Here is a 20000-nt window from a genome sequence, read left to right on the forward strand (position 1 = left end):
GGTCTGAGTCCAAGCCTGCGCTAATGGAGACAGGGAGCTTTGATGGAATCCATTTAATAGAGCTCATTAAAGGGGATTCCATGAACTCCGGAATCAATGAGTGGAACGGAGAGAGCCGAGGCGAGGCGAGCGTCACCGGGGGAGACGGGGGGTATGGGTAAGGGGGGATGGATACAGGAAGACTCTAAGGAGGGGGGGCGGGGTTCTGATTCAGATCAGTGGCAGGCTTGGCTCGGAGTCGCCTACCATCTGGGGAGACAGAGGGACGAGTGAGAAGTGGGGAATGAGATGAGACACCGTGACTGAGAGTAGGAGAGAGAGAAGAGAGAGAGAGAGAAGAGAGAGAGTCTGAAGAGAGACACGAGTGACCCTGGTGGGGACCGCCATGAAAAGATCACAGACATGGTCAACAAAGCCAGACCACAGTCAGAGGCAGAGGCAGAGGCAGAGTCGTTAGATACTTCAGCTTCACAGGTTCACCTCCTGAAGACACTGCTTCTACTTCACATGGAGATGATGGAACTGGAAATATTGCTATTCTGTAGAGAGATCTACAGCTTCCATAGCCTCTAATCTGCATTGGGCCGAGTGACCAGCCGGTCTATGGAGAAGGCTGGCTAGGGACAGGGAACAGGTTTAGCATACTCCTGGACCCAAGCCAACAACCCTAACAAACGTTTTAAGGGATATTAATCTCAAGTGAACTTACCTTGAATTCTAAATGAATGTGTGAACACAGGTCTCTCACTACATACAACTCACCACCCCTACTAATATTTGGACCAGCATGTCATTGACTGGAATCTAAACCAACACCTGCTCTTGTGCTACATGCTACACGCATAGCATTCAACAACACCTGCTCTTGTGCTACATGCTACACGCATAGCATTCAACAACACCTGCTCTGATGCTACATGCTACACGCTACATGCATAGCAATCAGTGTCTCACCTGGAAGTCAGCACTCCCCTCCTCTCCTCCGCCCAGGAACTTTCCTGGAGGACCCTGCAGAGAAACAAGAAAGAGACACAGAACATTCAGAAGCAGACAATGGAGATGCTTGTTTACTGTTTAGTCAATAAATGCTTCAGGCTATTCAACGACATGGTCTGCAGTTAACGGCAGCAGGATGTCCTGCTAGGAGGGAGTGATTTGGATTTCATCAATTTGGATTTCATCAATATTATGCTACAACGCTCCAAAGCGAATAGATATCAGCTGATTAACACGGGCTATGTTACTTCTGTTTGTATTCAGTTATTAAAACTCCTAATAAGTCATCAAAAGTTTGTGTCTGTGTGTGTGTGTGTGTGTTTCTGTGTGTGTGACTCTCTGTGTGTGTGTTTGTGTGTATGTTTGTGTGTGTGTTTCTGTGTGTGTGTCTCGGTGTGTATGTATTTCTGTGTGTGTGTTTCTATGTGTGTGTGTGTGTGTTTCTGTGTGTGTCTCTGTGTGTTTGTGTTTCTATGTGCGTGTTTGTGTGTGTGTGTTTCTGTGTGTGCGTGTTTGTGTGTGTGTCTCTATGTGTGTGTGTGTGTGTGTGTGAGTTTCTGTGTGTCTGTGTGTGCGTGTTTGTGTGTGTGTCTCTATGTGTGTGTGTGTGTGTGTGTAAGTTTCTGTGTGTCTGTGTGTGCGTGTTTGTCTGTGTGTCTCTATGTGTGTGTGTGTGTGTGTGTAAGTTTCTGTGTGTCTGTGTGTGCGTGTTTGTGTGTGTGTCTCTATGTGTGTGTGTGTGTGTGTGTGTAAGTTTCTGTGTGTTTGTGTTTCTATGTGCGTGTTTGTGTGTGTGTCTCTATGTGTGTGTGTGTGTGTGTGTGTAAGTTTCTGTGTGTCTGTGTGTGCGTGTTTGTGTGTGTGTCTCTATGTGTGTGTGTGTGTGTGTAAGTTTCTGTGTGTGCGTGTTTGTGTGTGTGTCTCTATGTGTGTGTGTGTGTGTGTAAGTTTCTGTGTGTATATTTGTTGTTTGTCTCATTCCATTCAAATGACAGGCACAGCTGGTGGTAGCTTGTGTCATTCATTTGAGCAGGGCAAACTGCTCCCACCCTAGAGTGTAAACACTGCTAAGGAATGAGCTGCATGGCACTGGCTCTAACACGATGGGCCTAACACTGTAGGTCTAACACTCTGGGCCACCGTAGGTCTAACACTCTGGGCTGTGACACTATGAACTTTGATACTCTGACCTTTGACACTGTGAACTTTGACACTCTGACCTTTGTCACTGTGGGCCACCGTAGCTCTAACACTCTGGCCTGGGACACTATGAACTTTGATACTCTGACCTTTGACACTGTGGGCTCTAACACTATGGGGCAGATGTACCTAACATAGTAGGCGTAATTTAGTCGCAAAGCGCGCCTAAAAACATGGCTTGCTATGTACGAACAGACCGCACATAGATAAAACCACATTCTGCCTGCTTCAGGAGAGCACAATGACAAGATGCACTTTTCTGACTTTTGCGTATGCATTTGTGGGAGGGTCGTGGGAAAGTAGAATTACTGTCCTGTATTATCTCTCGGTTCGATAGAGGGCGGTGACATGCATTGATTACGCGATCAGCCGCAGGTTAAATACCTACAGCATACAAATGAAAAAGGCACAGAGTGCGCTTTCTGCCGACTGACAGAGTGGCTTTTTACGCTGCCCTCTCTAACATACCTCCATCTGCCCCTCCTCTGTGAGCCTAACACTGTAGGCTTACCAATGTGGGCTTGAACACTGTGGGACTAAAACTGTAGGCCTAATTCTGTGGGCTCTAAAATTGCGTTCGTAACACTGTGGGCCTTAAGTATGGTCTGTATACTGTGAGTTCCACACAGTGAGTTCAACACTGGGCTTGACACTGTAGGTCTGACACTGTGAGTTTCACACAGTGAGTTCAACACTGGGCTTGACACTGTAGGTCTGACACTGTGAGTTTCACACACTGAGTTCAACACTGGGCTTGACACTGTAGGTCTGACACTGTGAGTTTCACACACTGAGTTCAACACTGGGCTTGACACTGTAGGTCTGACACTGTGAGTTTCACACACTGAGTTCAACACTGGGCTTGACACTGTAGGCCTGACACTGTGAGTTTCACACACTGAGTTCAACACTGGGCTTGACACTGTAGGTCTGACACTGTGAGTTTCACACACTGAGTTCAACACTGGGCTTGACACTGTAGGTCTGACGCTGTGACTTTCACACACTGTAGGCCTGACGCTGTGCTTACTGGTTTGCCTGCGGCTCCTGGCAGGCCTGGAGCTCCAGAAGGTCCCATCATTCCCTGGGAGAAGAAACAGGAAACAGGAAACAGGAAACAGAAGAGTCAGTACGAGACTAAGTGAAGATCACTGAAACGACCATTTAATTCAGCATGATATAACGGAGATAGTATGAAGATAAGTGTGAGTGTGTTTAATGTTTTATTATTTGTGTTTATCATTTTTGTTCTATCTTCTTAGAATTATCATGTATTATTCTATAGTCAATAGTTCTAAAGGTTTCGATACAAACAAAATTTGAGATATTACTAGTTTACTTCTGTGATAAGTGAAACACATCATCTGTTTCAGGTGAACCATGCGTGGCTTAAGAAGACCAGTCCATTGTGCAGCACTCACCTTGGGTCCAGCCTTGCCCAACTCACCAGGAAGTCCAATGGGACCTGGTGCTCCCTGGGGAGAGAAGGTGGGATTGGTGTCATTCAACTCACAGAGATGGAGAAGTGCCTCTGACGTCATAGAGAGGAGGTGTGTGTGTGTGTGTGTGTGTGTGTGTGTGTGTGTGTGTGTGTGTGTGTGTGTGTGTGTGTGTGTGTGTGTGTGTGTGTGTGTGTGTGTGTGTGTGTGTGTGTGTGTGTGTGTGTGTGTGTGTGTGTGTGAGAGTGAGTAAATAGACATAGACATAGACAATGTCACTGCCCCCTCTCTCTTCTCGCCTCATATCATGTTCTCAATCCACTTGCTAAAAGAGTTGTTGTTGTAGTAACTACCATTTCTAACATAGTGCAGCTGCTTTTGAAGATTCCACCCTCCATTTCTGACATACCGCAGCTTTAAAAGCATGCAGCTCATGCTGCTTATTCTGAAGAGACAGTCCTAACATTTCTCACCTCCAGCAGCTTAAAGAGCTTGTTTAATTTGGCCTTGTGAATAAAGGGGAACTGGACAGTCATTTGTCTCACTCTAGTGGGCTGTGCCTTTGCTGTCAAAGAGAGACACAGGAGAGGACAGAGGCGAGGACAGGAAAGAGCAGAGGCTCTGTGGGTCAGAGAGAGTGGCTTGGGTGTGTGTGTGTGTGTGGGGGGGGGGTTGTGGCTCGGGTTTATCCCAAAACTCCCCCCAAAACTTTTTGCTAACATGGGGAATAGGGCAATGCATATTCTTAAATCTTTGGTCCAGTTTATTGGAACAAATTATCCTGTCCTCTTGCCTAATTTGGCTTTTATCTCTGCTCCAAAAGTTTGTTTGTGTGTGTGTATACTTACTGATAGTCCGGGAAGTCCAGGACCCTGCAGAGCAACACACCACAAGGTTAACGTTCAGTTTCCTTTTCAGTCTTTTATATGCGTGTCATATTGGGATACATCAGGATGAACAGATAAAACTGATAAGCTGACACATGAACCCTTTCACTTGCAGAGACAACTTCACAGAGTAACTAGAAGGTAAATACTCCCATCTAGTGGACAGATTATGTAAGTACAAAGTAGTGGACTGGTGTAGATTAAGAAAGTATAAGGTGTTGCATAAACACCACCCTGCACTGGATTTCCTCTTCCCTCTATTGTGAGACTTTTAGTACACAGAAACAGCTTTGCTTTCATTAAGAAACCAGCGATGTTTTTATTTATTTTTTCTTATTTCTACTTACTGTTGGTCCCTGTGGTCCGGTTGGGCCTGGCAGACCCTGTATAGACGAGAAAGTAGATGGAGATGAGAGGGGTTTAAAGATGAACTAGCATGAATGACGTATCTCTTCTCTTCTGGGTATCATTTGAATCCATGTTAATTATGTATGATGTGTTTTTGACGCTGACAGAAAGTGTCGTCAGGGTCCACTCCTACCTTTGGTCCAGGGCTACCAACCGCACCCCTGTCTCCCTTGGCTCCAATCAAACCCTGAGAAGAGGTAGAGAGGGAGAAATACAATAAATACAAACCATATACACAGACACAATTTAAATCAAGCCACCATTCAAGAAAAATTAGGAGAAATCACTACGTAAAAAGAAGCAACGGTCATTATTTATTTGGAAGGCCCTCTATAGACTATCTACAGATGCTCAGATTATAAACAAACTATCTGATGAAACTCTGTCAACTACAATTTATGGTTAAGGTTAGGGTTAGGGGTTGGGTTTGGTTAAGGTGATATTCAGTGAACAGTTAGAAAGACTCGACTTGAATTTCAACAAAATCCTCTGTTAAATTGCTGTAGGTGGACTATCCAAATCAAGTGTTACCGAAATAAATAAATGAAGCATTCAGAAACAGGGACTTTCCTCCCATTCTAAATACCCTAAATAGCCATTAATCCAATGTGGACTTAGCCTACAAAAGCTTCTTTCCTTCCATCTGTATGTGTCTGTTTTGCCCTCATGGACGGTGTGAACAAAAGCACTGTAAACAATCTGAAGTAACAGTCCCTGCTGACATTTACAGGCAGTGAGAAAAACACTGAGACAGGATTGACATTCCAGGCCAGATTATCTGACAAATCCCTGAGGAATGTCTCTCTGTGTGTGTGTGTGTGTGTGTGTGTGTGTGTGTGTGTGTGTGTGTGTGTGTGTGTGTGTGTGTGTGTGTGTGTGAGTGTGTGTATGTGTGTGTGTGTGTGTGTGTGTGTGTGTGTGTGTGTGTGTGTGTGTGTGTGTGTGTGTGTGTGTGTGCGCGCGTGTGTGTGCATGTGTGTGTTCTTTCCTCATGTGACTGTGAGGGTGAGTGGGTCAATGTGAAAAGAAGACTGGCCCCTCTCTATCCCTGCATGACCCCAGCTGCTCCATTGCCCTTTGTTCAGCACTAACTGGCCATAGGAACGCATCGCAGTTCAACATTAACTGGCCATAGGAACGCATCGCAGTTCAACATTAACTGGCCATAGGAACGCATCACAGTTCAACATTAACTGGCCATAGGAACGCATCCAGTTCAACATTAACTGGCCATAGGAACGCATCCAGTTCAACATTAACTGGCCATAGGAACGCATCGCAGTTCAACATTAACTGGCCATAGGAACGCATCACAGTTCAACATTAACTGGCCATAGGAACGCATCACAGTTCAACATTAACTGGCCATAGGAACGCATCGCAGTTCAACATTAACTGGCCATAGGAACGCATCACAGTTCAACATTAACTGGCCATAGGAACGCATCACAGTTCAACATTAACTGGCCATAGGAACGCATCACAGTGGCATATGTGGGTATACAACATTGGTCTTGTGTAAAAAAAAAAAAACTAAGGGTTAAACTACTGTTGGCCACAATAATAGTGGTACACACATGTGCATTTCATCAGCTCAGCCTTTATCCAGTGTGAGCTTTACTAAGATGTGTTGTGTTTTAAGTGCCCTGTGGTGCCCCAACACTCTCATTATGACCCCAACACTATCATTATATTTCTGTGTTGGGTGTAGAATTTGCTTAGATTTGATTTGTACTTTTTTACTGAATATGGTAATTACATTAAATGTGTCCAAAAGTCCATTAAACTAAAACATTTGACACCGTGGCAACTGTGACACTCTATCAGGGGGATGTGTCTGAAAGCTACTCCTTGTTATGTCAGTTATGTGAGCAGTTGAGAGGGAATTGATGTTGAACTCTACGTTAGACTAGGCTCTCTCCAAACACAGATGCTCCCACCTGACATGTATATTAAGGCAGACTAGTTTCAGAGGAAAGACTTCCTCTTTCCAGATTCACGAGGAAGCACAAAAGGAGAAATGGCCACTCTTAGAGTGTCAGCAAAGGTCATATGCCACCACACATTCTGGGATCTCTATGTTAGTGTCCCTTGGTCGTCTATGTAGTGTTGCTACTGTGCTGAGTATTTAGTATGGGTTTAGTAGCGGGTGTAGATGGAGTGCTGAGTATTTAGTATGGGTTTAGTAGTGGGTGTAGATGGAGTGCTGAGTATTTAGTATGGGTTTAGTAGTGGGTGTAGATGGAGTGCTGAGTATTTAGTATGGGTTTAGTAGCGGGTGTAGATGGAGTGCTGTGGGGACTAAACTCACATCGATGCCGTTCTCTCCTGGAGTCCCATCGGGCCCTGGTTCCCCTGGTTCTCCCTTCTGGCCCTGTGAAGGCATGAGGTTACAGATAGTTATGAATACTGAAACTAAAGTACACGGACACACTCTCTCTCTCTCTCTCTCTCTCTCTCTCACACACACACACACACACACACACACACACACACACACACACACACACACACACACACACACACACCTTGGATGACAGTGGTTTGGGGACAGCATATCCTCAAAGAAGATTTCAGTTTGAAACATAAGAGCAATACTGTCCTAACATTTTGGGACTTACAGTCTGTCCCGAAGGCCCAGGAGGTCCTTTATCACCCTGGAGAAAAGAAATCACAAAAAGGACCAGAATCATGATGATGATTAGTGATGTGCAACGTGTCCCTAAACATATGGATGGGACGTGGAAGGCGCCACTCATAAGTCAACGGCCATCTCAAGGTATGGTAAGGTTATGCAGTACAATAATAATCACCATGTTATTATTACACCCAAGTTATCAAACTAATTCAGACAAGTTCATCTTTACTGCCAACAAGTTGTGTTGAGTATCAGCTGTAGTTCCATTGCATGGAACTGCCCAAGTCCACCTGACTCTCCACCCACTCGTGTTTTCATGAGGTCATCGGTGGGCGGAGATTATATGATTTTATGAAGCCCTGCCTCTATGAAACAGTGTACAGTGTGTGTGATGTGTGTGTGCTTGTGTGTGTGTGATGTGTGTGTGTATGTGTGTGATGTGTGGGTCTTTCACAAGATATTTCACATTTCATATTTTCCCTCAGACTAAGGTTCTGCTTCAGTATATGAACACTTTAGTGTCCAGATGACTCTAGACAAAGTCCACACTAGTTTTCTATTGAAATAATATCCTATAAACGTATCAAATAATTTTGCAGCGTTTGGAAATGCACATGTAGGGCAACAACTATTTCAAGGTTTTCACGCTACGGTGTAAGCACTAACTGCAGGTACAAAATTCCATGGTCGTATCGAGTTACCACAATCTAACTAAAACTCCCTGTGCAAAATAGGGGGGGGGGACTTGATTTTCAAAGCCCCTACTTTCTCCTGAACAGGGCCCTTTTGTATTTGGTGTTTTTATTTTGGGGCCTCTAGTGGTAGAAGTCCGCCATTACAAGGCAGCGCACCACCGGTAAACACTGGTGCACAATGAGCGCCTTTGTGCACCTCCAACCTGCGGGAGCACCGGAGCGGCTCAGATATACTCACATCAATTCCGTCGGCGCCGGGGGTTCCAGAGGGGCCGGGTGGACCTGGAGGTCCCTGTGATCCTGGAGGACCGCTCTAAAATTTAAAAACAGCACAAATCGGAGATTTTCAGTGTTTTGCCTGAAAATAACTTTATCTTTGCATAATGCTTTCTTTAAAACAGTAGGCTTTTCTAAACTGCTAGTTGGCCATATAAAATAAAAATAAAATAAAAACAAGAGAATGAAGGAGTTCTTCCAATATTGCAACATGGGGAAGTCTTTAAACAAGTAATAAAAACCTTTCAACAAGTGCAGGAAATAGAATCTTCTTCTCTTGAGAATCAGTGTAAAAAAAAAAAAATACAACAAGCAATAGTTATGAACAATAGTCTTAAATGTATCAACAGAATGAGAGTAGACACCAATTATTTGAGGAATATGAGACAATTATCACACAACAATGCATGGTGCTCAAGGTAGATGAACTCACAAAATACAGAAACACAGAATGACCACACACACACACGTGTGTGTGTCTGTCTGTCTGTCTCTCTCTGTGTTTGTATATGTGTGTGTGTGTGTGTGTCTGTGTGTTTGCTCGTGCGTGTGTGTGTGTTTGTGTGTGTGTGTGTGTGCGTGTGTGTGAATCTAGAGAGAAAAGGAATGTTTACCCAGTCAACCCCCTCTGTCCCATCAAACACAGTCTTAATTAGTCTATCAGTAATCTGACCAGAAGCGCCCAATGTAGAGGCATGGTTAAGTGTGATGATAAAATAAAATAAGCCCGTAAATAACTGTTGAAGCTTAATTTTTGTGTTGCAAGACAAATTCTTCTTGAAGACCCAGTGTTGATTTACCAAAGGTGACATGTATGTGTGATTTTGAGAGGCAAAGGCCTCATGTTACACTTTCTAAATGTGTATTTGAACAAGGTTCTGAATGAGGGCCCTTGTTTGTCTGTGATGTGTGTGTGTGTGTGTGTGTGTGTGTGTGTGTGTGTGTGTGTGTGTGTGTGTGTGTGTGTGTGTGTGTGTGTGTGTGTGTGTGTGTGTGTGTGTGTGTCCACCAGCTGTTCCCATGAGAGAGTGACTTACTGAGCGTCTTCCACTATATATCTTTTTCAATATTCTCAAATCAGTGATCTTCATATTGTCACCCTTGTGAAATGCAACATTTAAAATATTCGGTCCTAACCGACTCTCAGTCATTACTATTCCAGTGACCATCAGTCCAGAAAGTCTATGAGTTTATCACAAACCCAGTGCAAATGCACAATCTTAAAAGTAAAAATCACTGGGAAACTTCTCCAATCAGGCAAAAATCACATCCAATTTAACAATAATTATATGTGTGCACTTCAGGCAAACACGGACTTGCGTGGCAACAACATCTGAACTGCTAACAGACACTCCACAATTCCATGATCACAGAAGAGGCAATTTGCCATTTCTGCCATCACTTAACACTTAGACATTTCACATTTAAGACACTGCAATATCCTGCTCAGTCAGATCAAAGGTATTTAGAGAATGCCAACACACTGGCCAAGGCCAACACAAATGAACTATAACAGGTACCCCAGCATCAGAGCACCCCAGAGAAGGAGCCTGATGTCTTCTCCAAAGCCTCCATTTTCTCTACCTGCCATCAGACCCTAGTTCAGCTCTCTGTGTAAGCGGGCTCCTAGCCTTCCAGCCGGGAGAGACACCCCCGGCTTCCCCAGCGTCCACCACTCACCACTTGTGCCAGAGCCAGGCAGAGCGACTGCAACAGGACGATGCTCTTGAGGACGGTGAGGTGCCTAGCCATGGCTCCTAGCTCCTCTCTCCCCTTTCGTCTGAGAAAAAAGCCTTGCAAAACTCCCAGACACGCACTGCGCTCCACTCCACTCCACTCCTGTCCTCCTCTTCACTCTCCGAACAGGAACTTCTCCTGGCCTCTGAGCGCACGGGACTGCCGTTCCTGAGAGCAGGAACGTCTGTGTGTGTGTGTGTGTATGTGTGTGTGTGTGAGACCGTGTGTTTGTGTCTATGGGACTGTGTGTGTGTGTGCAGCCCAGAAAGGGGGCAGAGAGAGAGAGAGAGAGAGAGAGAGAGGTGGAGGAAAAAAGAGGGGGATGTGGAGGGTGTGATAGAGGGGAAGGGTGGGAGGTGTAACCCAACCCACACCCAACCCCAAAGACTTAGGGAACTGCCCCACGGGCAGACATCCGGACCCCTCACCAACACTGGGCTGGGTCACAATCCTCTCCCTGGTATATATTCATAGCCTGATAGGCTACTCTCATTGGACCCAGGGAATAAGTGAGTGTGGGCTGTCTTTCTCTCAATACTTGCCAATTCAGCTGTAGAACTTGAGGGTCAGGTGATGATTTCCAGCCATTCAGTCAGTCATAAAAACCAGTTTCACCAGGACACCTGTTGTGTATAAAAATATATACCGACTCCCCCCATCCCTTTGACTGTAGAAAAGACAAGTTTTTTTACTCATGTTTGCCTGTCAAGGCGAATGTTTACTAGAAGGCGAAAAATGAAGGACTTTTATTTTGAAGGTTATATTAAGCACGTGACAAGGAAGTGAAATTGTTTTTTTCCATAGCCTTCAACCAGCAAGGACGCTGTGACAGACACTCATCTGTGGTGTCAAATAGAAACTATGGCGCGTCTACTGAGGTCCAGTTTGAGAGGATATCTCACCACTCAGATCAGAATGTCATCTGATCAGGTACTGTCAAAGCGAATTGTCAGTCACGTTCACACGACACCTGTACGAAATGGGTATTGTTTACGTTTCCGCTGATGCAACAAAAGCTAGCTAGTTGGCTAGCTAAGTTATAACGGTTCTAAAAAGAGGATGTTGAACAGAAGACCTTCTCTCACCTTGTGTCTCAAGGATACATGTTTTAGGCCTACCCTGCGGCTGGCACGTATTGCTGTCTGTGTGTGCTTTGTTGACATAAGGTGTCGCCACCCTGTTACTGTTCCGGATGAATAGCTAGTGAGGATAGCCACCTGACGATTCTTGTTTGACAGTGTCAGCGACTTTTACGTCTACTATTCTGATCACCCTTGGTGAACAACCGCAGAATCACTGTTTCAGTCACAGTAGTCAGTTAGTTGTTTTGTCTGATCTACATGTGTAACTTTAAGTGAACCCTGTATGATCACCACTCAAGTCCATATGTTGAATTGAGGTGAAAGTTCTTTAAGCTGTCCTGCCCATGCAGCTGTTTAGTGCTGCCACAGTCGGCACAGTATCCACGAGCAAACACGAGTATACGGTGTATCAGTATCAGTCTATCGAGTGTATTTCTGGCACAATATTTACCCATGATTACAGCGTGTGCTGCCAAAGCTCGTTTGTTTGACTAAGAGTTGATAGTAGTGGTAATTCTACAATGTAGAATCATCTCTTTTGAGAAACTGCTGCAACGTCTATACATGTTTTTACTCTTTTATTAACCCCTTTTCCTTAACTTAAACTTAAAAATACAGACAATTTCGGTGTATTTTGCCCACAGTGTGCATGCTTCTCATGACCTTTGCTTAGTGTGGACTTATGTTGTAAATGACACACACCCATGAAGCCAGCCACTCAACCTCCATTCACACTGTCCTCGCTGTGGTCTGTGCCTGTGTTTACCTTTGGTGCTCCTCAGCTCGGGGAGCTGGGGAAAGGGGCAGGCAAAGGAGGAGGAGGAGGAGGCGCCGTCCGGGAAGCAGGAGGTGCCTTCGGGAAGAAACAGGCTGCGGAGGAGGAGCGCTATTTCAGGTACGCTAAAACCAAACCCGTACTGTTACTGTGGCAACACCAAACATAAGCTAAAACCAAACCCGTACTGTTACTGGCAACACTAAACATAAGAAACATGTTATTATTGTACCGGGAGGACTATTTAGTGTTAACTGGCAACACTAAACATAAGAAACGTGTTATTATTGTACCGGGGGGACTATTTAGTGTTAACTGGCAACACTAAACATAAGAAACATGTTATTATTGTACCGGGGGGACTATTTACTGTTAACTGGTGGATGTTCATGCGTTAAACGTCATACTACTAATGGATACTAGGTAACTTTCAAAAGAATAAACCAAGAAGGACGCCACACTGCTCACGTTAGTAATTACTTAGTAATTAAGGTGTAAAGGCATAACATTGGCCTTCCAACATGCCTTCAGTCTGTATCAGTCTGCGTATTGCCACAGCATAAGTAGCCGTATAACAAGTCGTGTTTTCTTGCCAGGCAAAAGGAGAAGGAGCAGCTGGCCACTCTGAGGCGACACCACGAGGAGGAGATCGAGCACCACAAGAAAGAGGTTGAGCGGCTTCAGCGCGAGATCGACCGCCACAAGGGCAAGATCAGGAAGCTGAAGCACGATGACTGAGCTGGCCGCAACTACTTGCAGAACCAAATCTCACACTCCATACTTTCCCACCCTATGCCAAAATCACTTGGTGCCTGCATGGCCACGCCGATGATCATGCTTTATGGTGTTGTTTCTGCGTAGCAGTAGAATCATGAATAAAGTTTAATTTTCCACATGTGTATGGGCTGTTTTTTTATTTTATTATTTATTACATTTTTTTAATTATTGTTGTTCTTATGCTGTTTGCATTGACTAAGGTGGCCAGTAATGTGTTTTTTTCCTATTAATGGATATTAGGTAGCCATAATGTGCTATATCGTATCTTTACTCTGCTAAGTAGATCTAACTGATCCAAGTTTGTGACTAAACCACGTACTTGGAACATCCCCCAGGTTCAGCATTCAAGATACTGGACAGCCCTCCTTACACGCATCAGTAGGAAACACATTACTGGCTTTTGCACTGAGTTCTGTATAAAAACACATTACTGAAGAATGCAGTGTGTTCTGTATAAAAACACATTACTGACGTATGCTGTGTGTTCTGTATAAAAACATTGCTGGCTTATGCTGTGTGTTCTGTATAAAAACACATTACTGGCGTATGCACTGAGTTCTGTATAAAAACAGATTACTGGCGTATGCACTGAGTTCTGTATAAAAACACATTACTGGCTTATGCACTGAGTTTTGTATAGGCCTTCCACAGCTCTCAGTGAATGGGCCTGCTGTCCCCAGTAATGTATTTACTAATGACTCATCCATATCTGTGATGACTGCTTTGGCATACTTCTAATACACCGTCTCATCCTCACAGCCATTCAAAATGGCATCATATCTGAAACTGAAATAAATGTTCTCTAACTGCTTCTGTCGAAAAGAGGAAGTTTGAAAGATACTATAGCGGTAACCAAATGTGTTCTTACAATAGCTCGACAATCAGTACACAAATAAAATATGTTTGACATGTTTGGAAGTGTGAGGATGTGGTATGATTCAAACGGATGTCAGAGAGTCACGTGTCAACCCAGATAATATGTGTAAACTCCACTGACAGTTTAAACAGGCTGTTAAACATCTTTGGTTTAAAGGTAAACTTCCCAGAAGAGTCACCTTCCTTTTAGTGGCTTTATCCTGTTGTGAACCAACTTTGGAGGTTAACATAGCCATCTCCTGCGCTGAAGTCTCAAGGGCAAACTAGCGTCTTTCATACCATACTGAAAACTGCTGTTTATCATGTAGCCTACATCAGAACATCAATCGTCATCACCAGGGGGATGTTCGAAGTACGTGGTTTAGTGACAAATCTGTCTAAGTTAACTCAGAGTAAGTGGTAAACCTCCTAATAGAAGAGCCCTCTGACGTTGTTTTGCTAGGAGAATAAATCAATGGGGGTTCTTTTAGAAGGTTTGCCACTTACTCTGAGTTAACTTATCCAGGTTTGTCACTAAACCACGTACTTGGAACATCCCCCAGGTTATAAGAATCCCCCAGCATTGGAGAATGGGTTAATAAGCCTTATATAATTGCAGTTGGACTGTGAAAACGGAATTAATTAATGTTCTGCACACTTGTGACTTTTATACATGTATCCATTATTCAGTGTTAGCTTTATGAACCAGAGTCTGAAAGATCGTTGGACATCAGGTTCCCTGGTTATATTGTCAAAGAGTGTGTCGTATTTTCGATCTGTTGGTCATGTCCTCGGGCCTGTGTGGGTAATGAGCCAGCACTGGGAGTAGCCAAGTGGAAAGGTCACCAAGTGCATGGATGTTTGTCGGAAAACCTTGAATACTGTACTGGATTTTTTTTTAAGGATACACTTGACAACATATTTATTATTATTATTATTATTATAAGTAGTAGTAGTAGTAATGATAATAATAAATAGTAGTAATTGTTGTCTTTTAAGAAACTTACTCTGTGAAGTCTACATTCAACATTTGGTTACTCCAAACAGGTAGTGACACAGACTTAATAGAGAAAGGGAAGGGTTCAGGCAGCAGTATGCCATGCCCTTTTGTACCAGTAGAGGGAGACGTTTTCCTGTCAAAACAGCCTGATCGTCCTCGCATCACGAATTACTGTCAGTTGCAAAGGAAACACAACCTGTCGTGCCTTAGTACATTTTTACTGAGAAGAATGTTGCCGTTATCATGACTGATGATGGGGGGGGCTACTTATCGCTTCGGGGCGTCCTCAGGTACCCTGAAGTTATGTAATGCTGGGCCATCCATGACTGACCAAACCTTGTCATATCGCTAATGCTCAATTTACTAGGCGTCACTAAATAGGCGTCTGCTTCATTTAAAGACATATGGATCTATATGTACATAATTTATTATCAAATGCACAAATGTGTCATTTCCAACGCTCAAAACATGTGCACAAGCAGCTTCCCTTTTTTTAAAGCAAGAATAATTCAACTGCGCACCCACATGGGTGGATCCAAATGTCCTGTTCATTCATTGGATGTTTGTAACTGTCGTTTATCAAATAACTGATTTCAATTCGACCTATTCTCTGCCAATCAACACATTCTGATATCCATTGGTCCAAATCATCCCTCACCGCCCCTTTTTAAATGTCCTGTGCCCAATCAGACTGGTCCTTTGCTTAGAATGGCGAAATGGAATGTCAATCTCTCACGTCTCCTTTCTGATTGGTCAATTGCTGAGAAAGCAGGAGGGGTTCTTGCAAGAAATGGGTTTCCTTGTCTGTGTCATATGTACGGTGATGCGGTTCTGCAAGTGGAATTATGAACCAGTTTAAATGAAAGAAATCCTGGATTAAATGTATCAAAATGTATTTTCCTTCAACCTCAGTGAATATGCGTGAATGGTGATCATTTGAAAGGCGCCAGTTTGGCCGTGAGACGGAATATCAATTTCCTTGTGTGTTTTGTATCGATTTTAGTGTTAGCCATCACATAGCTAACGTTATCTCTGTAGATAGATAGCAGCAAGCCCCTCGGCAAACGCCTTTGTGGCTATGACTACGGATCTTTTATCTGACTTGGATAGTCGTTTCTTCGCTGACAACCTTCTAACAAGCGAAGACTGGGGTGAGTATTTTTACAGAACAAACAAATAGGAAAGTACGTCAGTTTGTGCCCTGGATCTAACGTCATTTGAATAGTCAGCAGGACCTAGCTTTAGCTGTTAGCACGCTTGTTACTAAACTTCCCAACTAGAGCTCCTACGTTTGTCACGAGTAGATATCTGCTAGCCTGAGATGGGTTAAATGTGTAACCTGTCTGTTGTAGCTATGCGAGAGAAAAAACAGCAGTGTGCAGACCGAGCAGTGGATCAGAGGATAACGTATAGTCTTTTAAGAGAACCGGATGTGTTCCCTGGCCAACGTTTAGCAATACAGGGGGGTTGGGTGCATGAATCTTCGACTCTGTGTCGCTCAAGCTTCTATTGAAGCAGAAATGCGGGTCATGTTTGCACCAGTGTGCAGATTATTCTCCTCTCAGTCAAGAAAGCCTGGCTGCGTTTTTAACCTTAAAAACTGTTCCTGCCGGCATGTGTGTTGTGGGCAGTGGGATGATTGGACAACAGTGGATTGTTTTCGGACTTCCGCAGTTGGGAGGGGGTGACGACGTTAACTTTAACAGCTCGGCATGCGAAACGATCGATGGTCCTCGTCTGCAGCAGCAGAGTTGGTCGAGAGGGAGAGCGCAGATGAGGCCGATACAGCGACATATGGGATCTGGACAGCCTATTGCCCCAAGGGACTCTAGTTAACCATGCGACGAGAAAATGAAACAACAGTCAATACTAGTGTTAAGTAGACGTATTGACTAAAGGACATCGTCCTCCCAAATCATCCCTGACTATAGTTTTGGCGTGGCTTTATATAACGCAAACCCAATATTTGCGACTGTATTACAGGAAAAACGTAAGTTCTCACAGTCATATACCCCAAGGCCTAAAATCTCCTGTTACAGTCTGAGAAAGACAGTGTGTAGCTATCACCGGACTGCTCAGGTTTCTTTTGTAATGCAGCACAGAAATGCAGAACACAGGCCGCCCCTTGTCTGGTTGATGATTAAGACTTGCTGATAGGTGATGAATTACGGGCAGAAAGATTGAATAAGCTCTCAGTTCATGTTTTTGTTTATTGGTCCTTGGCTCAAAGCCTGGTATCACATTGTAAGGTTGGTTGGAGTAGTGTGTTATAACCTTGTCATGATGTGGCATGTAAGCACTTGGAGAAAATGTGTCAAAGGTGGGTACTGTCCCTCTCTCTTGCAAACTGATGGTATGCTGGGCAATACCACAGATGCCATGTTTGTTAGGTGTACTTTTCTCATAGAATATTCTCTCTCTCTCTCTCTCTCTCTTCTCTCTCTCTCTCTCTCTCTCTCTCTCTCTCTCTCTCTGTGTTGTTGTTCAGATGCCTGCCTTTACCAGTGCGAGAGCATGGAAGAGGGAGAGGAAGGAGACTACAGTGGAGGAACAAAGTATAACACAACGGTATGGCTTCATTATTGACATGTTACTGTACCACCACTCAGTACCTGAAAACCTTATTTATCCATCATCATCTCCATCATCATCATCATCATCATCATCATCATCATCATCATCGTCACACTCTTGTTTGTCACTTTTTGGGGGGAGTGTCCACATGTCTACAGCCAGCTTCGGCTCTATGATATTTGTATCCCCATACTTCCTGGAGAACGGCACAGAGTGCTTTGTTTCAGTGTTTCCATGGTGATGACGGCTTTGTTGAAGGCTGTAGCTGAAGTGTCTGCCATGGGTCTTTTGTGCCACTGACCTCGTGCTAAGGTCAGCTGCCTTTTAAAAGGAGATATGGCCACTTCAGTTCAGCCGGCGCTGCCAGGGTTAAACGAGGCAAAAGAGGGCAGTGCCCAGAGGGTGTAGATAGTCAGACAGACAGACAGCTAGTCAGACAGACAGATAGTCAGACAGAATATATAAAACAGACAAATAGATAGATAATAAGACACATGGATGAATATAGCCAGAGAGACAGACAGATAGGTGAGTTGACAAACAAATAAACACACACACACACACACACACACACACACACACACACACACACACACACACACACACACACAGCTAAATGGACAGACAGACAGACAGACAGACAGACAGACAGACAGACAGACAGACAGACAGACAGACAGACAGGTGGATGGGAGCATGGATTGGTAGGAGATAGTCATGCAGATAGACAGACTCCCAGACCCAGCTGAACTCCAGCAGTTATGCTCCAATGGGCGTTGCGGTCGACTGGCTAATCCAGCCCGTGACCTAATTCTCTAACCACTGGTTTCCCTGCAGTACAACAATGGCCTCGTGCTGACCCTTGATCCAGACAACCCCACGTCGCCATGGAAGAACCTCAGCGACAACCTCCTCACAGGTGAGCGCATGACTGTTGGCTGCGCAGGTCGGACACATGGTAGTAGATTGCAACATCAGTCAAGCACTGATGGGAAATGAATGAGATTGGATGTGTTGTGTAACACTGTAGGATCGACTGATAAACAGCATAGTTGGCGTTAAACTGATCAAATAAAATAGCACTGTGACCTAAACCTGCTGTTGACTACAAAGCCAAGCGACCAGGGTGACATGATGGAAACTAGAGCATGGAGATATTGTTTGTATCACTCCTCCAGTATCAGCAATGAAGGTTGAACTTGAGATAATTCATACATGCACTTTGCCCTCATTCCTTTAGCGTAGTGGCTACTGTACTGTCAATAATTATGTGAGCCACGTCCGGTCACACACAGTGTGATATCAGTTTGAATCTGGTTCAAAGTCTTATTTAAAAAAATAAAATAATGGTGTTCACTTAGCTTTTTCTGAGTTGTCGATTAATAGTGATGCGTTAGAATGTGAAATCTCCCTTAAGTCAACACAGTTCCTGTTGGAAATCTGCTAGCCATGCTAATAAAGAAACAGGCCTGTTTAAACACAGTTCTTGCGTTGTACCTGCTAACCATGCTAATAAAGAAACAGGCCTCTTTTAAAAAGCTTGAGCGTTTACACTCTCATGACTGCTCAGATTTTTGTGCTGGTTCAAGTGAATTAGATTTAAATAAATATATATATATCAAGGATAACTTTAAGTTAGTTATGAATACAAAATAGTTATTTTATTGAATTGTACAGTGTTTGTTTGTGTATTTTGCTTGCTCAAATCATCTGGTTCTGGTACATGATGATAGTATTCTCTAATGCTTTCACTATGCAGGTGATGTTCCTATTATAAAGGAAGAGATGAAGATGACCTTAACACAGCCTCTGCCCGTCGACATGCGTGAGTGTCATATTTTGTGTGTGTGTGTGTCTGTCTGTCTGAGTGATTACAGCAGTATGTGCCTGTCTGTGTAGTGGCCGCAGTGTAGGTCAAATCAGGTCGAAGTCCCATTCGGTTTTACCTCCTTTTCTGTTGATTTATGTGGTGCTGCATCAGCATTTAAGTGTATTTATCTGTAAGTGTATGCAGTCACACATTATACAAAACAGGGATGTGTTGTAAATGACTGAGTATGTTCACGTCTTACACAACTCTTGACTGTATGTATGCTCACCATGTTTACTGTAGTGTGTGTTTGCTATGAAAGTTATGTTAGAGTACATGTCTCTATGATGATTAGTCAGATAGATAAACATGTGTGGACGTCATGTATAAATAGTGTGTGTGTGTGTGTGTGTGTGTGTGTGTGTGTGTGTGTGTGTGTGTGTTGACAGTGTTTCAGGTGAAGGCAGAGCCTCCTTCTCCAGCCTCTTCCCATGCTTCAGACGTTTCTTCTCCTGACACACAGGTGTGTGTGAGTGTGAGTATGAGTTTGTGTGTGTGTGTGTGTGTGTGTGTGTGTGTGTGTGTGTGTGTGTGTGTGTGTGTGTGCGTGCACACGCACGCATGTGTACACATTCGCACTTACCAAGTTGTGTTTTCACACTCAGTTGCAGCTGTGTAAACATCTAAGTCCCCCTCCTCCCCATGCTTCCTCTCTCTCTCTCTCTCTCTCTCTCTCTCTCTCTCTCTCTCTCTGTCTCTTTCTCTTCCTCTCCCTTTCTCTCTCACTCACACCTCTCTGTCTCTCTCTCTCCTCTCTCTCTCTCTCTCTCTCTCTCTCTCTGTGTCTCTTT

General features: G+C 44.0%; 3 protein-coding genes across 4 annotated transcripts in view; 2 read left to right on the plus strand and 1 right to left on the minus strand.

The window, feature by feature from the left end:
* Positions 1 to 10991, minus strand: part of col9a2 (procollagen, type IX, alpha 2) — a 27290-nt gene extending 16299 nt beyond the window's left edge. The window contains exons 1-10 of the mRNA XM_031586342.2: positions 10220 to 10991; positions 8502 to 8576; positions 7552 to 7587; positions 7242 to 7304; positions 5064 to 5117; positions 4870 to 4905; positions 4484 to 4507; positions 3618 to 3671; positions 3227 to 3280; positions 955 to 1008 (exon numbers count right to left, since the gene is read on the minus strand). Of these exons, the coding sequence (XP_031442202.1) occupies positions 955 to 1008; positions 3227 to 3280; positions 3618 to 3671; positions 4484 to 4507; positions 4870 to 4905; positions 5064 to 5117; positions 7242 to 7304; positions 7552 to 7587; positions 8502 to 8576; positions 10220 to 10291 (522 nt within the window). The 5' untranslated portion in view covers positions 10292 to 10991. The remainder of the gene's footprint in view (positions 1 to 954; positions 1009 to 3226; positions 3281 to 3617; positions 3672 to 4483; positions 4508 to 4869; positions 4906 to 5063; positions 5118 to 7241; positions 7305 to 7551; positions 7588 to 8501; positions 8577 to 10219) is intronic.
* A 60-nt stretch (positions 10992 to 11051) lies between these two features.
* Positions 11052 to 13028, plus strand: LOC105912502 (ATPase inhibitor B, mitochondrial-like). Of its 2 annotated transcripts, none has more exons than XM_031586340.2 (3): positions 11052 to 11206; positions 12108 to 12253; positions 12730 to 13028. In XM_031586340.2, the coding sequence occupies exons 1-3, from the start codon at positions 11138 to 11140 to the stop codon at positions 12869 to 12871; spliced, it is 357 nt and encodes a 118-aa protein (XP_031442200.1). In that variant the 5' UTR covers positions 11052 to 11137; the 3' UTR covers positions 12872 to 13028. The 2 variants fall into 2 exon arrangements, with proteins under 2 accessions (XP_031442200.1, XP_012696935.1); XM_012841481.3 differs by having other exon boundaries at positions 11054 to 11206; positions 12141 to 12253.
* A 2504-nt stretch (positions 13029 to 15532) lies between these two features.
* The window catches only part of LOC105912511 (cyclic AMP-dependent transcription factor ATF-6 beta), a 17053-nt gene continuing 12585 nt past the window's right edge, over positions 15533 to 20000 (plus strand). The window contains exons 1-5 of the mRNA XM_031586343.2: positions 15533 to 15916; positions 17254 to 17333; positions 18177 to 18258; positions 19099 to 19164; positions 19599 to 19672. Of these exons, the coding sequence (XP_031442203.1) occupies positions 15844 to 15916; positions 17254 to 17333; positions 18177 to 18258; positions 19099 to 19164; positions 19599 to 19672 (375 nt within the window). The 5' untranslated portion in view covers positions 15533 to 15843. The remainder of the gene's footprint in view (positions 15917 to 17253; positions 17334 to 18176; positions 18259 to 19098; positions 19165 to 19598; positions 19673 to 20000) is intronic.

This window comes from Clupea harengus, chromosome 19 (assembly GCF_900700415.2).
Source record: "Clupea harengus chromosome 19, Ch_v2.0.2, whole genome shotgun sequence".
Lineage (NCBI taxonomy): Eukaryota > Metazoa > Chordata > Actinopteri > Clupeiformes > Clupeidae > Clupea > Clupea harengus.

Coding starts and splice junctions, on each gene's coding strand:
- LOC105912502 (XM_031586340.2), top strand. CDS start 11,138: ATGGCGCGTCTACTGAGGTCCAGTTTGAGAGGATATCTCACCACTCAG. Junction 11,207..12,107: donor TCAGAATGTCATCTGATCAG/GTACTGTCAAAG, acceptor TCCTCGCTGTGG/TCTGTGCCTGTGTTTACCTT. Junction 12,254..12,729: donor GAGGAGGAGCGCTATTTCAG/GTACGCTAAAAC, acceptor TTTTCTTGCCAG/GCAAAAGGAGAAGGAGCAGC.